We start from the raw sequence: 15,225 nt of genomic DNA, 5'->3' as shown, positions 1-15,225 counted from the left end.
TTCATATGATCTCACTCATATCACTATCTCCTTTGACATATTCCATGTGTGGCATTTCAACATTGACACAGAGGGGCACTCGTGTGTTTTCTTGGAACTACATACACTACTATCTTGTTTAATAATGAGAGCGTCTGCTAAATTACTTAAATGTAAATGTAAATGTAATGTAAATGTTTAAATTTCTCACATTTTAGGCATCCAGCTGAGGCCTTGGATGGATCATGTTCCACTGAAATGGGCACAGGGGTATACGAATAGTAATTTTTAGTGTGGTGACAAAGTAGTTGAACAGGAGAAGAGGATGTGGCTACTTGTGGAGGGAGGGCAGTGGGGGTGGTGGGTTGAACATCTGCAGTGAAGCTGATTGGTTACTCTGTCTCATCGCATCTTGACTAAAATAAAGATTTAGAAATTAGTTCGACATTGCCATAGTTCATCAGCTGAAAATACGACATTAACATACTCCCAGAAATAGTATGTATTCACTGAATGACGTAGCCTACCCATCCCCATCTACAATTGTTTTCATCAATGAAAAAATTATACTATAGCACATTCAATTACATTATTATTGTAGACTATAGACTAATCCTGTATCTGTTTGAATGTTAAATGACGAGACAGAGGCATTGATGCGTCACCTGAATGTCTAAGGGGAGAATTGATGGGCGAAGGAGCGGCCGACCTGTGATCCCCTGGCTCTTCGCCCAGTGCCTCAGGCCCAATGTGACTTGCTGGGGTTCTGTCTTTTGTCATGCGACCCCTTTGGCCATCAGGGTTCTGAGTAGGTGCTGGCTCAGCAATCCGAAGGTCAACTCTGTTACGACGGTACAGTGATCCATTCACTTCGACCAAATAGGAGCGTGGTGTCCCTTTCTGTACACAGGATCCGAGTCTCCAGAGGCCTGTCCGGTCCCCTGGTAGTGTCTTCATTCGCACCGTTTCACCCACCCTGAGCTCAGGTAAGTCTTTTGCTGATTTGTCATAGATGAACTTGGAGACCTGTCTTCTGTGACGTAGCTTCACCAGCACGTCTGTCACCACACATGGCTCCAGGAGAGTGCTGGCTACTGGCAGAGCTGCTTTTAAGCGCGGTGCCATGAGGCGCTGTGCTGGGCTGCTATCCATGCCTTCTGTCGGGGTATTACGACACTGCAGGATTGCTTTCCAGGCATCTTTGCCCTCTCGCAGAGCCTTTTTGCAGAGGTTCTTTGCCATTTTTACTGCGGACTCCGCCTTCCCATTAGCTTTTGGGTGTCGTGGTGATGAATTGACGTGCTCAAATTCCCATCCTGCAGTAAATTTTTGGAACTCAACTCCGGAGAATTGGGGTCCATTGTCTGAAATTACCCTGTCTGGCTGGCCATAGCGGGCAAACTGAGCCTTAAAGAGTTTTAACTGTTGTCTCTGCTGAGAGGTCGGGGAGGAGGTCAATCTCCCAAAAGTCTGAGTAATGATCGACTACCAGCAGAAAGTCTTTGCCACTGTGCTGGAAGAGATCTAGACTTACTATCTACCAGGGGTGCATCAGGAGCTCGTGGGACATCATCGCCTCGCTCTGTTGCTCAATGGCATATTCATTGCAGACTGTGCATTTACTGACATAGTCTTTGATTTCACTCTGCATTCCTGGCCAATACAGTGTGTCACGTGTTTGTCTGTAACAGGCCTCACCTCCTATGTGACTTGAGTGCACACGCACCAACATCTCAGGGTGCAGAGACTGGGGAATAACGACTCTCTGACACTTGAATATTACTCCGTTTTGAACACTGAGCTCCTCTTTGACTGGCCAATATTCTCTGACGGCTAAAGCAGTTTCTTCCCTGCAGTCGGGCCAGCCCCTCAGAATCACAGACCTCAATGCCTGGAGTTGCTCGTCCCTGTCTGTGTGCTGTCTGATTTGTATAAGGCGCTGGTCTGTAACATTGAGGTAGTCAGCCTGGTTGATGTGTTCAACATCCACCTGCTCTGTTTGTAAGCTGCACACTGTGTGTTGTTCTTGCATGGAGCGTGTGTGAGTGCCTGATGCAGTAGCCCTGCTGAGCGTATCACTCACATATATCTCTGGCCCTGGCTTATACACAACCTTGAGGTTGTAGTTTTGTAGGGCCAGTAGCATGCTCTGCAGCCGTTTTGGGGCATTCAGAAGAGGCTTGCTGAATATAGCAATAAGGGGCTTGTGATCTGTCTCTGTGGTAATATTGTCGCGCCCGTACAGGTAGTGGTGGAAGCGTTGGCATGCAAACACAATGCTGAGGCACTCCTTCTCTATCTGGTCATAGTTCTGCTCTGTTGGGGTGAGTGCCCTAGAGGCGAATGCCACAGGCTGGCCCTCCTGCATGAGGCAACAGCCAAGTCCATACTGGCTTGAGTCACTCTGAATCGTGACAGGTTTTGACACATTGTAGTATCGCAGTACAGGTGTCTGGGTGACCAGTTGTTTTATTTCCCTCACCTCTGCATCATGTTTTGGGAGCCAATGCCAGATGGTGTCCTTGTCCATGAGCCTCCTTACTGGCTCACACACTTCAGAGAGTAGGTAGGAATTTGGCCAGGTAGGTGACGAATCCGACGAAGCGCTGCACTCCCTTCACGTCAGATGGGTGGGACATTTCCAAGACAGCCTTCACTTTTTCAGGATCCGCCTTCAATCCGGTGGAGGACAAGATGTGCCCATGAAAGCGGACCTCTGGCACTTTAAACTGAAGCTTTTTTATGCTTAGCCTTAGCTTGACCTGTCTGCATCTGACCATCAGGGCCAGCAGCTTGGCGTCATGGTCACATTCTGCCTCCTCATCACTGTCCCCACAGCCCACTACGAGGATGTAATCTGCTATGGGTTCCACGCCACTGAGTCCCATCAACTGCTCATGCTGTTTCCGCTGATACACCTCTGGAGCCACAGAGACACCAAACGGAAGCTTCAACCACCTCTTCTTGCCCCAGGGTGTCCAAAAGGTGTTCATGTAGCTGCTGGGCTCGTCGAGCTTGCACTGCAGGAAGGCATCTCTGGCATCCACGAGCGTGAAGACTCTGGCCTTTGGGAGCTTGTAAAGAACATCCTCCAACATGGGCATAATGTAATGTGAAAGTCGCACTCTTGTCACAAACAGGCCTAAAGAGGTCATGAACTGGCCTGAATACAGTTTCAGCTTGGTGCTACTCTGTGAGTTTGTCTCTGGGCGCTAGCCTCCTTCTGTCTTTAAGGCTCATAACGTTGCATGTGGCCCCTGAATCTAGCTGGCATTGCTGTGGTTTATTATTAAGTAGCAGAGTGACAAACCACTTTTGCCCCATTGCCCTCACTGCCCCTATGCACTCACTAGCATGTACATCCTCTGTGCTGTCGTTCCCTTCATCTGTGTTTGTTTCCATGGAGTGCACTTTACCCTCCTTTCTCTTGCTTTTCATGCAGACCCTTGAAGTGATTAGCTGTACCACAGGATTAGCATATTTTACCATAGGCTGGGCAGTGTTCTTTTCCTCGTCCATGAGAAATGCCACAATATCAGCATGTATTGGGGTTGTCTACTGCAGAGTTGGCTGTACTATTAGCATTAGCATTAGCTGTGGCAAAGGGTAATTTCTTTACTGGCTGCCTGAATGTAGCATTGACATTGTCCATATGTTGGATTTCTAGCTCCACCTTATCCGTATACCAGTAAGCTCTGCTGCACGGCATGTCTCCACTGCCATGTCTAACCGGTGAAAACAACACTGAAGCTAACTAGCAAACTCACTCTAGCTAAGGCCAATTCCAGGCGAAATTTTACACAAATAAGCATTTGTTTGGTAAACCAGAACAGGTGACTCTAATTTGCGGAAAGCATGGTTAATTATCCGACTCTGACACCATGAATGTTAAATGACGAGACAGAGGCATTGACGCGAGTAACCAGTCTTGTTCAGTACATCACAACACATCCGGGTATCTCACGCACCCCGGTAAAACACAAGAGTTGCAGTAATAAACATTTACCAACAGATGGCATCACTGTGCCATCTGTTGGTAAATGAGTAATGACTCGATCAAAACGAACAAATTCATATAACGACACTTCCTAACCAAACATCCACAGCATGACAGTATTCCCAGGGAATTATTTCAGAATAGGGCAGAATGCTTCAGGAAACAGTGCTTCGACTGGAAAAGTAATCCGGCTCGCAAGGCATTGCCATTTTATAAAAGGTGATGATAAACAGAAATAAGGGAGTACTATCTCATAGTAGTATATGTGAGTTTCTCTTTTAAACAATCCTCTGGCATTGTACACAGCTAATAGCTAACGTTAGCCAAAGCAAATTCGCTAATCCACGAACGTGCGTGTGCTTGGCCAGTGAGCCATTCCTGTAAAACATTGAGTTGCAAACTATGACACGCTCTATGAAAGGAGGGAGCTGTGTAAAGACCCTGGGTTTATAAGAGCAGATAGTGACTCTGCCCCTTGAGCATGCTTTTGGGGCACAGTTGATAGACCGTAAAAAGCATGCTCAATTGGCACAGTCGATATCCGCGTTTATAAACCCAGGGTTGTTACAATATAATACATCATTAATTAGAGACTGGGTTGCAAAAAGAGGTGTTTTCCTCTGACTGGGATCCAGATCGTCTTCCCGGATTCAAACAATAACAAATAGGAGCAACACAGACAGAGCCCGCTATTTTTTGCAGGAAGTTGTAAAACAGGCTCATGACACAAAACATAACTTAAAGAAACAGAATCTTAAATGCATGTGGGTTATAGACCACACATTGGAAGAAATGAAAGTTGGTCAGGGTTTCTCAATTCAAAAGTAGGGCTTGTCACATGGTTCGGTTTGAAGTTTTGACTGGAAATGTAACTAAAGGAATAGAAACTTAAGGGCTCATTTGCAGAGAAAGTGAATGTAAAAACAGCAGTGTGACAAACTATCACCAACCAAATCATTTGTAAATATTTTGCATATTACCTTCAGTTCAGGGGCAAAGTGTTGTATGCGTTTGTGTTACTTGGCTTCCTGTTCCATTTTTATGTGTCCCTTCATCACTCATTAGGATGCAATACTGTGTATATTATGTGTATGCTTTGCACATGTTCAATTTTGTTCTATTGGACAAATACATTTACATTCCAGTCATTTAGCTGCCATTATTATCCAGAGTGACTTACAGGAACAACTAGGGTGAAGTGTTTAAATTCACTTTACTTTTTGTCCAGAAATATACAATTATTGTTATTTGATTACATGGGTGGTCAGATTTCTTGAGTGCTCATGACATCTCTGGGAGAAATATTATTAGATTATTCTAAACCTCAATGATCCTTGTTGGATCGAGAACAGAAGGGAAAACTCCCATTTATTGTGAAACTGCAGAAATCTTCACCCATTAGAGAAGACAGGTTTGTGTCAGAATAGATATATTTGAGACAAGTTCAAGACTTTTAGCTATAAGTCTTGGAAACATGGAGACCACACCTTTTAGTGTAATGTATTGAAAAGTATACAAGCACTTACAAAACCAATACACGTTAGTCAGCAGGAATTGAATCATGCATCATTTACCATGCCAAGAAGTCTATGTGAGTGATAGTCACATTAATCACTGCTGTGATTAATAAACTAAATAAATAGAGAAAGAAAGTAGTTAACGTTCGGGAGGAACGCCTTGAACCAGGTGCAGGTCAAATTGAAGCACTTGGGAGCAGAATATGCCATGAGCAGGGGGTGGAGCTCATCACAAATCAGATACTACAGTGGAGAGATCTAACAAACCTGAGTCAGATACATACTGTATGTTAACTTTTTTATGGCTGGGGGCAGTATTGAGTAGCTTGGATGATTAAGGTGTCCAGATTAAACTGCCTGCTACTCAATCCCAGAAGCTAAAATATGCATATTATTAGTAGATGTGGATAGAAAACACTCCAAAGCTTCTAAAACTGTTTGAATGATGTCTGTCAGTGTAACAGAACTCATATGGCAGGCAAAAACCTGAGAAAAAAATCCAACCAGGAAGTGGGAAATCTGAGGTTTGTAGGTTTGCCTATCCAATATACAGTGTCTTTGGGGTCATATTGCACACCCTAAGGCTTCCACTAGATGTGAACAGTCTTTAGAACCTTGTTTGATGCTTCTACTGTGAAGAATGAGGGAAGGAGAGCTCTTTGAGTCAGATGTCTGGCATGAGCTGATCACGCTCGCTCCCGTGAGAGCGACCTGTGTTCCATCGTATTTCTGAAGACAAAGGAATTCTCCGGTTGAAACATTATTGAAAATTTATGTTAAAAACATCCCAAAGATAGATTATATACATCGTTTGACATGTTTCTACAAACTGTAATTCATTTTTTTGACTTTTCGTCTGACCTGCGAGTCATCAAAATGCTACCAAATACTAATTGAGTGTATGTAAACTTCTGACCCACTGACCCACTGGGAATGTGATGAAAGAAATAAAAGCTGAAATAAATCACTCAACTATTATTCTGACATTTCACATTCTTAAAATAAAGTGGTGATCCTAACTAACCTAAGACAGGTAATTTTTATTAGGATTAAATGTCAGGAATGGTGAAAAAGTGATTTTAAATGTATTTGGCTAAGGTGTTTGTAAACTCCCGACTTCAATTGAATGTCTGTATTTCATTTTCAATCAATTGTAATAAATGTCTAAAAACATTCTGCACAGACCATACAAACGCTCCACACCGCGTGGCCGCGGCCACCCTAATCTGGTGGTCCCAGCGCGCACGACCCACGTGGAGTTCCAGGTCTCCGGTAGCCTCTGGAACTGCCGATCTGCGGCCAACAAGGCAGAGTTCATCTCAGCCTATGCCTCCCTCCAGTCCCTCGACTTCTTGGCACTGACGGAAACATGGATCACCACAGATAACACTGCTACTCCTACTGCTCTCTCTTCGTCCGCTCACGTGTTCTCGCACACCCCGAGATCTTCTGGTCAGCGGGGTGGTGGCACCGGGATCCTCATCTCTCCCAAGTGGTCATTCTCTCTTTCTCCCCTTACCCATCTGTCTATCGCCTCCTTTGAATTTCATGCTGTCACAGTTACCAGCCCTTTCAAGCTTAACATCCTTATCATTTATCGCCCTCCAGGTCCCCTCGGAGAGTTCATCAATGAGCTTGATGCCTTGATAAGCTCCTTTCCTGAGGACGGCTCACCTCTCACAGTTCTGGGCGACTTTAACCTTCCCACGTCTACCTTTGACTCATTCCTCTCTGCCTCCTTCTTTCCACTCCTCTCCTCTTTTGACCTCACCCTCTCACCTTCCCCCCCTACTCACAAGGCAGGCAATACGCTCAACCTCATCTTTACTAGATGCTGTTCTTCCACTAACCTCATTGCAACTCCAACTCCAAGTCTCCGACCACTACCTTGTATCCTTTTCCCTCTCGCTCTCATCCAACACTTCCCACACTGCCCCTACTCGGATGGTATCGCGCCGTCCCAACCTTCGCTCTCTCTCCCCCGCTACTCTCTCCTCTTCCATCCTATCATCTCTTCCCTCTGCTCAAACCTATCTCCTGATTCTGCCTCCTCAACCCTCCTCTCCTCCCTTTCTGCATCCTTTGACTATCTATGTCCCCTATCCTCCAGGTCGGCTCGGTCCTCCCCTCCCGCTCCGTGGCTCGACGACTCATTGCGAGCTCACAGAACAGGGCTCCGGGCAGCCGAGCGGAAATGGAGGAAAACTCGCCTCCCTGCGGACCTGGCATCCTTTCACTCCCTCCTCTCTACATTTTCCTCCTCTGTCTCTGCTGCTAAAGCCACTTTCTACCACTCTAAATTCCAAGCATCTGCCTCTAACCCTAGGAAGCTCTTTGCCACCTTCTCCTCCCTCCTGAATCCTCCCCCCCCCCTCCATCTCTGCAGATGACTTCGTCAACCATTTTGAAAAGAAGGTCGACGACATCCGATCCTCGTTTGCTAAGTCAAACGACAACGCTGGTTCTGCTCACACTGCCCTACCCTGTGCTCTGACCTCTTTCTCCCCTCTCTCTCCAGATGAAATCTTGCGTCTTGTGCCGGCCGGCCGCCCAACAACCTGCCCGCTTGACCCTATCCCCTCCTCTCTTCTCCAGACCATTTCCGGAGACCTTCTCCCTTACCTCACCTCGCTCATCAACTCATCCCTGACCGCTGGCTACGTCCCTTCCGTCTTCGAGAGAGCGAGAGTTGCACCCCTTCTGAAAAAACCTACACTCGATCCCTCCGATGTCAACAACTACAGACCAGTATCCCTTCTTTCTTTTCTCTCCAAAACTCTTGAACGTGCCGTCCTTGGCCAGCTCTCCCGCTATCTCTCTCAGAATGACCTTCTTGATCCAAATCAGTCAGGTTTCAAGACTAGTCATTCAACTGAGACTGCTCTTCTCTGTATCACGGAGTCGCTCCGCACTGCTAAAGCTAACTCTCTCTCCTCTGCTCTCATCCTTCTAGACCTATCAGCTGCCTTCGATACTGTGAACCATCAGATCCTCCTCTCCACCCTCTCCGAGTTGGGCATCTCCGACGCGGCCCACGCTTGGATTGCGTCCTACCTGACAGGTCGCTCCTACCAGGTGGCGTGGCGAGAATCTGTCTCCTCACCACGCGCTCCCACCACTGGTGTCCCCCAGGGCTCTGTTCTAGGCCCTCTCCTATTCTCGCTATACACCAAGTCACTTGGCTCTGTCATAACCTCACATGGTCTCTCCTATCATTGCTATGCAGACGACACACAATTAATCTTCTCCTTTCCCCCTTCTGATGACCAGGTGGCGACCGCATCTCTGCATGTCTGGCAGACATATCAGTGTGGATGACGGATCACCACCTCAAGCTGAACCTCGGCAAGACGGAGCTGCTCTTCCTCCCGGGGAAGGACTGCCCGTTCCATGATCTCGCCATCACGGTTGACAACTCCATTGTGTCCTCCTCCCAGAGCGCTAAGAACCTTGGCGTGATCCTGGACAACACCCTGTCGTTCTCAACTAACATCAAGGGGGTGGCCCGTTCCTGTAGGTTCATGCTCTACAACATCCGCAGAGTACGACCCTGCCTCACACAGGAAGCGGCGCAGGTCCTAATCCAGGCACTTGTCATCTCCCGTCTGGATTACTGCAACTCGCTGTTGGCTGGGCTCCCTGCCTGTGCCATTAAACCCCTACAACTCATCCAGAACGCCGCAGCCCGTCTGGTGTTCAACCTTCCCAAGTTCTCTCACGTCACCCCGCTCCTCCGCTCTCTCCACTGGCTTCCAGTTGAAGCTCGCATCCTCTACAAGACCATGGTGCTTGCCTACGGAGCTGTGAGGGGAACGGCACCTCAGTACCTCCAGGCTCTGATCAGGACCTACACCCAAACAAGGGCACTGCGTTCATCCACCTCTGGCCTGCTCGCCTCCCTACCACTGAGGAAGTACAGTTCCCGCTCAGCCCAGTCAAAACTGTTCGCTGCTCTGGCCCCCCAATGGTGGAACAAACTCCCTCACGACGCCAGGACAGCGGAGTCAATCACCACCTTCCGGAGACACCTGAAACCCCACCTCTTTAAGGAATACCTAGGATAGGATAAAGTAATCCTTCTCACCCCCCCCCCCCCTTAAAATATTTAGATGCACTATTGTAAAGTGGCTGTTCCACTGGATGTCATAAGGTGAATGCACCAATTTGTAAGTCGCTCTGGATAAGAGCGTCTGCTAAATGACTTAAATGTAATGTAAATGTAACATGTTTTCACTTTGTCATTATGGGGTATTGTGGATAGATATAATATATTGAATCAATTTTGAATTCGGGCTGTAACACAGCAAAATCTGAATCAGTCAAGGTTCACTAGACTTACTACTGTGTTTCTTGTCTGGATGATGAACAGCTGTCAGCCTCAAGGCACAAGGCAAACAGCCTATAGGCGGCTTTGTTTCCATACATGGGCATAACCATGCTCAGGGAGACGGGTATGCAGACCACTTGCAAAAAGAGTTACAAAAAAACAGATTTAAGTTGACACAGAAGGCAGACCACAACCAGTTGCTGCAAACAGTGATTGTGTCAATATGAGGCAGAGATGTTGAGAACTTACTTGTTGTGAGTAAGTTTTCATGGGAGCTTTTATTAACATTCTGAGAACGAATATGATAGGTTATTTGAAAGTAATTCAATAATGTCCTGTGAAAATGTTTCAAAAATACTTTTAATAACACTGCTAGCTTCAGTTAATGGTTTTGAACTCCAATCAAAAATAGGACACATGGAAATTAGTTTGGTTATGCATCGTTCACTCAAAAAAAATGTATATAAAGTTCTTAATGTTCTGAGAACATGACTTTAAATAGAGCCATGAGTAAAACCTGCCAAAACCGTGATGCTGAAGTACTGAAATTCTAACAGAAGAACTTTCTTAACATTCTCTGAACGTTCTGAGACATTATTTTAAATAGAACCACAATGAAATGTGTAGGAAATGTTATGCTGAAGTACTGAAATTCCCACAGAAGAACATTGTTTCTTAACTTTCTTGTAACAATCTGAGAACATTACTTTAAATGTGCACTATGCAAAAAGGCAGAAAATAATGTTAATTTGACATTTATTTTGAAATTGTGAAGGTTTTGCAGAACACCAAGCAGTGAAAAAAAGTTAATGAATTTTAATTACAGGATGTAAAACCACAGAAAACAAATATGAAAATTCAAAAGATATTACCACATTCTATAAATGGTATGTGTTGGGCAAACAGAAGACTGTATTCAAACCACACCTCTAAATGATAACAGATAAATGCTGTAACTCGACACACCCTATATCATTTCACCTCCTTCAGCTCCAAATCAAAATGCACCTTATTGTACCCATCCTCGTGAGCGTGCTTCTTCCCAAAGGTAAGAGGACTATTTAGGTTATAGCCTACGGTTAACATGCATTTCGATTATCATTTATTTAAAACATCTCTAAATATGGAAATGTATTAATTCTGCTTTGAAGATCAAGTTCAGCAATTATTGAACTTTTTTTGCAATTTCAGCTTAGCCTATAGCCCACAGTTTTACTAAAATGAAGCAATAAATAACTTCAACAGAATTGATGAATTTACCTTTTGAATGACAAATGCATTTCAACCAAAGAAAACATTGTCCACGTTTTAGTCTATTATCTCCTTGATCATTTATAAAAATAATTTTAAATAATCGGATGCTGTAACTTTTCACCTTCTCAGCATATTCACTCAAATGCTTTGAGTGCACACCCGGAGAATCAGGAGCATGCACCGACAAGCAGACTGACTGTCTTTATCCAGCCCAATGTGGAAGCTCGCGGATCATATCCTATGCGGGTAAATTAATGGCGGGTTAATTTAGGTCATACATTTGAGCCTAACGATAAAACAAATATTTAGGTTACATTTTTAACGTTTTTTAACCTGTATGTTTTTTTTGCTTGCCTCGACCTCTTCTTTCCATTTCAAGGTGATAGAAAAGTATTGGATATCAACGCGAAGTCTTGCGCGGTGTCTGCTGGGTGTCTCAGTACATCAGTGAACTTCGGAATCGCGCGCACAACGATCGCCAGCAAATGCTGCAATACGGACCTCTGCAACTCCCAAAGCGTCCCTGGTAACTATCTCAATGAGAATTATAGGCTGTTAGTTTCCAATAAATGCTACTATTAAAACATTCAATTTAATAGCATGTTGAAAGGCTGAATTGAAATGAATAATTTTAATTGATAGTTCCATGAGGAAAGTTTGAGTTGATCAACTAGAGTATGTCAATTATTAAATTGGTATGTCTCCCTACGGCTGCCGCGTGTTTTCAACATAGCGGAAGATGAATAATTTAAATAGGCTCCGTGGCGATTTTAGCATGTAAATCTTGGTGGGGCAAGCAGTCACTACACAACAACTCCAAACAATACATTAATTGCACTATAAGGGTGACCACAAACGGTTAGGTCTACATAAAGCCAGCGGAGCCTTGTCTGGCAGGGAAACAGTCCATCAGCCTCATTTAATGCCTTTAAAAAAAACATAGTTCATAAAGCTGACTTGCTTAAACAAATGGGGTTCCTATAAGGGGACGACAAGGGGATAATTTTGAGCGAGCCAGGACTGACATAGTCAATATAACTAGTTGGTCAGTACTTTTGAAATGTGCAGGGACAGAATTCAGAACATGGGCCATTCTTACAGTGTTTTCCCTGTACACCAAGTCAGCACCATATGATAAATAAAGGGGGCATGTAAGCAGACACGATTTCTCTTCATTATTTCTCTTCATATGACATATGGCAAGGATTTTGAAAGTAAGACGATGACATGATCAGTCCAATCAAAAGGTACTGTACATATAACATGATTTGGCATAATTTTTTTCTGTGGCCAATGACCTTGAGCCTTATTGGAAGGGCACTACTAATGTAATTCTATGGCAGGAGCCAAAGGGCTTCAATTTTCTATGTCTACCCTTACTACTTGGCCGTGACGTAGTGTCCCCATGAGTGACAGAACAATGAGCCAATTATTGCTGGCTTGCCCCACCACCATAGAAAGCACGGATCTAGGCTGAAACACCTGCATTTTGGAGCTGATTTACTAAAGAAAACAAAAACGAGATCATGTTTGTAGGCGGCTTTATTAACTTAATAATATATACATATTTTTACATTGTTTGCAAACTGATATGATACTCGTATTAATGCCAAAATAACATGCATGCATTTTTTTACAAATGTATTTCCTACTTTACTTTTTTGCAAAAAATGTGGGTCTCAAAAAAATGTTCTGAATAACAGGTCGCCACTGAATAGGCTATTATAAGGAATATAATTCATCTATTTTGATTTGTGGTGAGCTGGGAGTGAAAAGTGCAATCACCTATCCTTTAGAGCCCACTAAAGGCCTTCCTAATGGCAAGACATGCTTCACCTGTATCGGAACGGACTGCATGAGCACTCTGAGCTGCTTGGGAGACGAGGACCACTGCATCTCAACAACAGGTAGTGTTTCAGATTAACGTTATCTGCACATTTTTTACATTCCTAAAGCCTCTTCCTTTAGTCTCTCAGACTGCTCTCATAGACTAGACATAGTAAACGTAAATCCAGGACACTCAAATTAGTATGACATGTTATGTTTGGTATAGTTACAAAAATGTAAGGAGGGTGGTTGGTTGGAGTGGATGGGTGGGCATATAATGCGAACGTCTAGCAACTCAAAGGTTGCACGTTTGTATCTCATCACCTACAACCCTAGCATGTTAGCTACCCCTTCCCCCAACCTTTTAGATAACCCTAACCGCTAACACTAACCCCTACTGCTAGCTAATGTTAGCGTTAGCCACATAACTAATATTAGCAACAAATATTTTGGAATTAGTAACATATCTTACATTTGGCAATTTGTAACATATGTTATGAATTACAATTCCTATGATATAATACGAAATGGATGATGGATATCCACAAATGAATGCATAAATAAGTATTTTAAATGAGTGTGCACTGCACTGATAAGTTTCCCAATCTCCAAATAAACCTCCAACCGTGGCCTAACTGCAGCAAAAAAAATACTCCATGGCCCAATGTTTTAATTACGACGTGGTGATGTATCTTAGCTGTCTGTGAAACTCCTTAAAAGTGAAACTAACATGTACATTTAGGCATGAATTCCCAATGGTTAAGGATAGGGCTAAACTTAGGTTTATGTAATAATTCTGATTGGTTAAGGTTTGGGAAAGCCTTAAAACAAAAACGAGCTCCTTGCACTGGGATTGAACACACGACCCTCGGAGCCGGAGTTTGCGGCTTAAACACCCTATCCCCCATCACAACACCCTAGCAAGCCTACTAGATGGTAATAGGCACTCACATTGCCCCTAGTGGACGGTATATCTTCACATTTCACCAGGTCCAAATGTAATCTGGTACCTACAGAATCAGCACCTGCCGGAGTATTCCATAGGCTGAAAGTTTTATCCAATGTGCACTTATCAGGAGTTGACTGGGCTTGGGAAGCATTGAGTCTTGTGAATAACAGTAACATGTTCTTGTGTGTGCTGCTAGTGAACACGGGTGGCGAGAAGATGTCAATGAAGGGATGTGCCTCCAAGACCATCTGTACGGGAGACGTGTCACGAGCACTAGGGTCCACCATGAGCATGGAGATGAAGTGCTGCGAGGGCAACCTGTGTAACAACGCCCAGAGCATCGGACTGAGCCTCCTGATCCTGGTGACATCCATGGTCTCTGTCACCCTGTTCTACTGAGAGACACCTTGCCTTCACCACCTCCATCGTAACAGGAGCCTCCCTGTCATTGTCCCCCCCATCTCCCCACACCACTGCCCCAGTCTCCACTATCTACCTGTTGTGTGTATTAATAATGAATGTTATAGAATAGCCCCTTTCACTGGATGCTTCCTTGGGGCGTCACATTGTGTTGGATTAACTCAACCCCTCCACCCCCACTAGCATAATGCTGCAGCCACCTGCGGAACGCACTATAGCCAATTCATTTTAGGGACAGCTCTCGCAAAAAAATACACACCCACAACAACCCACACCTACTTCCATCCTACAACCCCTACACACACTCATACCCATCCTCTTCTCTCCTCAAGGCCCCGTGAGTCAGTGAGGCGTGCATGTTTGGCGAGGCATTTGCCAATCTAAGCAAGTGTGGTACATTGCTTCAAATCATTGGCATTGTTAGCTTTCACCTGTTTTTAACATTCTGAATAACATAAAAGGCTATTGAATCCCATTTTTTACCTAGCAGAAATATACTTGAAATTAAAAATGTCACTGGATGTGTACAGTGTTAATGTGTTTCCTTGATAAACAAGATTAATTCTGTAAATTAAAAAAATATGAAAAGTATATGAATTACTGAATAGATGAGCTGCCTCTTTATTCTCACAACCTCCTGCTTCCTAGTTCAATGAGGCAAAGAATAAAAAATAAAAAATATCCACAATATTCACTACAATATTTAGTTGAGGTTTAGGGTTTAGTGAATGGTTTGTCCCAAATAGAATGTTTTTCTTTTTAAAAAATATTTAGGACTAGTTTATTACTTGCCACCCATTCTAAAACTGACTGCATCTCTTTGTTATTAAGTGTTGCAGTGAATTCACTTGCTGTAGTAGCTGATGTGTTTAATGTTGAGTCATCAGCATACATAGACACACCGGCTTTACTCAGTGCCAGTAGCAGGTCATTAGTAAAGATTGAATAAAGTAAG

General features: G+C 44.1%; 1 protein-coding gene across 1 annotated transcript; it reads left to right on the top strand.

Annotated features, from left to right (window-relative positions):
- The first annotated feature begins 10,723 nt into the window (after positions 1 to 10,723).
- On the top strand, positions 10,724 to 14,861 carry LOC118367841 (urokinase plasminogen activator surface receptor-like). Its single transcript, XM_035751537.2, has 5 exons — positions 10,724 to 10,868; positions 11,204 to 11,320; positions 11,454 to 11,600; positions 12,871 to 12,981; positions 14,047 to 14,861. The coding sequence occupies exons 1-5, from the start codon at positions 10,754 to 10,756 to the stop codon at positions 14,247 to 14,249; spliced, it is 693 nt and encodes a 230-aa protein (XP_035607430.1). The 5' UTR covers positions 10,724 to 10,753; the 3' UTR covers positions 14,250 to 14,861.
- The last annotated feature ends 364 nt before the right edge of the window (positions 14,862 to 15,225 follow it).

Source organism: Oncorhynchus keta, chromosome 34 (assembly GCF_023373465.1).
Source record: "Oncorhynchus keta strain PuntledgeMale-10-30-2019 chromosome 34, Oket_V2, whole genome shotgun sequence".
In the NCBI taxonomy this organism is placed as follows: domain Eukaryota; kingdom Metazoa; phylum Chordata; class Actinopteri; order Salmoniformes; family Salmonidae; genus Oncorhynchus; species Oncorhynchus keta.
The sequence above is the reverse complement of the archived record's forward strand: the minus strand, read 5'-3'. Positions and strand labels throughout refer to the sequence as shown.

Excerpts from the sequence above, each read along its gene's own strand:
- LOC118367841 (XM_035751537.2), top strand. The coding sequence starts at position 10,754 with ATGATAACAGATAAATGCTGTAACTCGACACACCCTATATCATTTCAC. Across the intron at positions 10,869-11,203 it reads GAGCGTGCTTCTTCCCAAAG|CATATTCACTCAAATGCTTT; the intron begins GTAAGAGGACTA and ends TCACCTTCTCAG. Across the intron at positions 11,321-11,453 it reads GCGGATCATATCCTATGCGG|GTGATAGAAAAGTATTGGAT; the intron begins GTAAATTAATGG and ends TTCCATTTCAAG.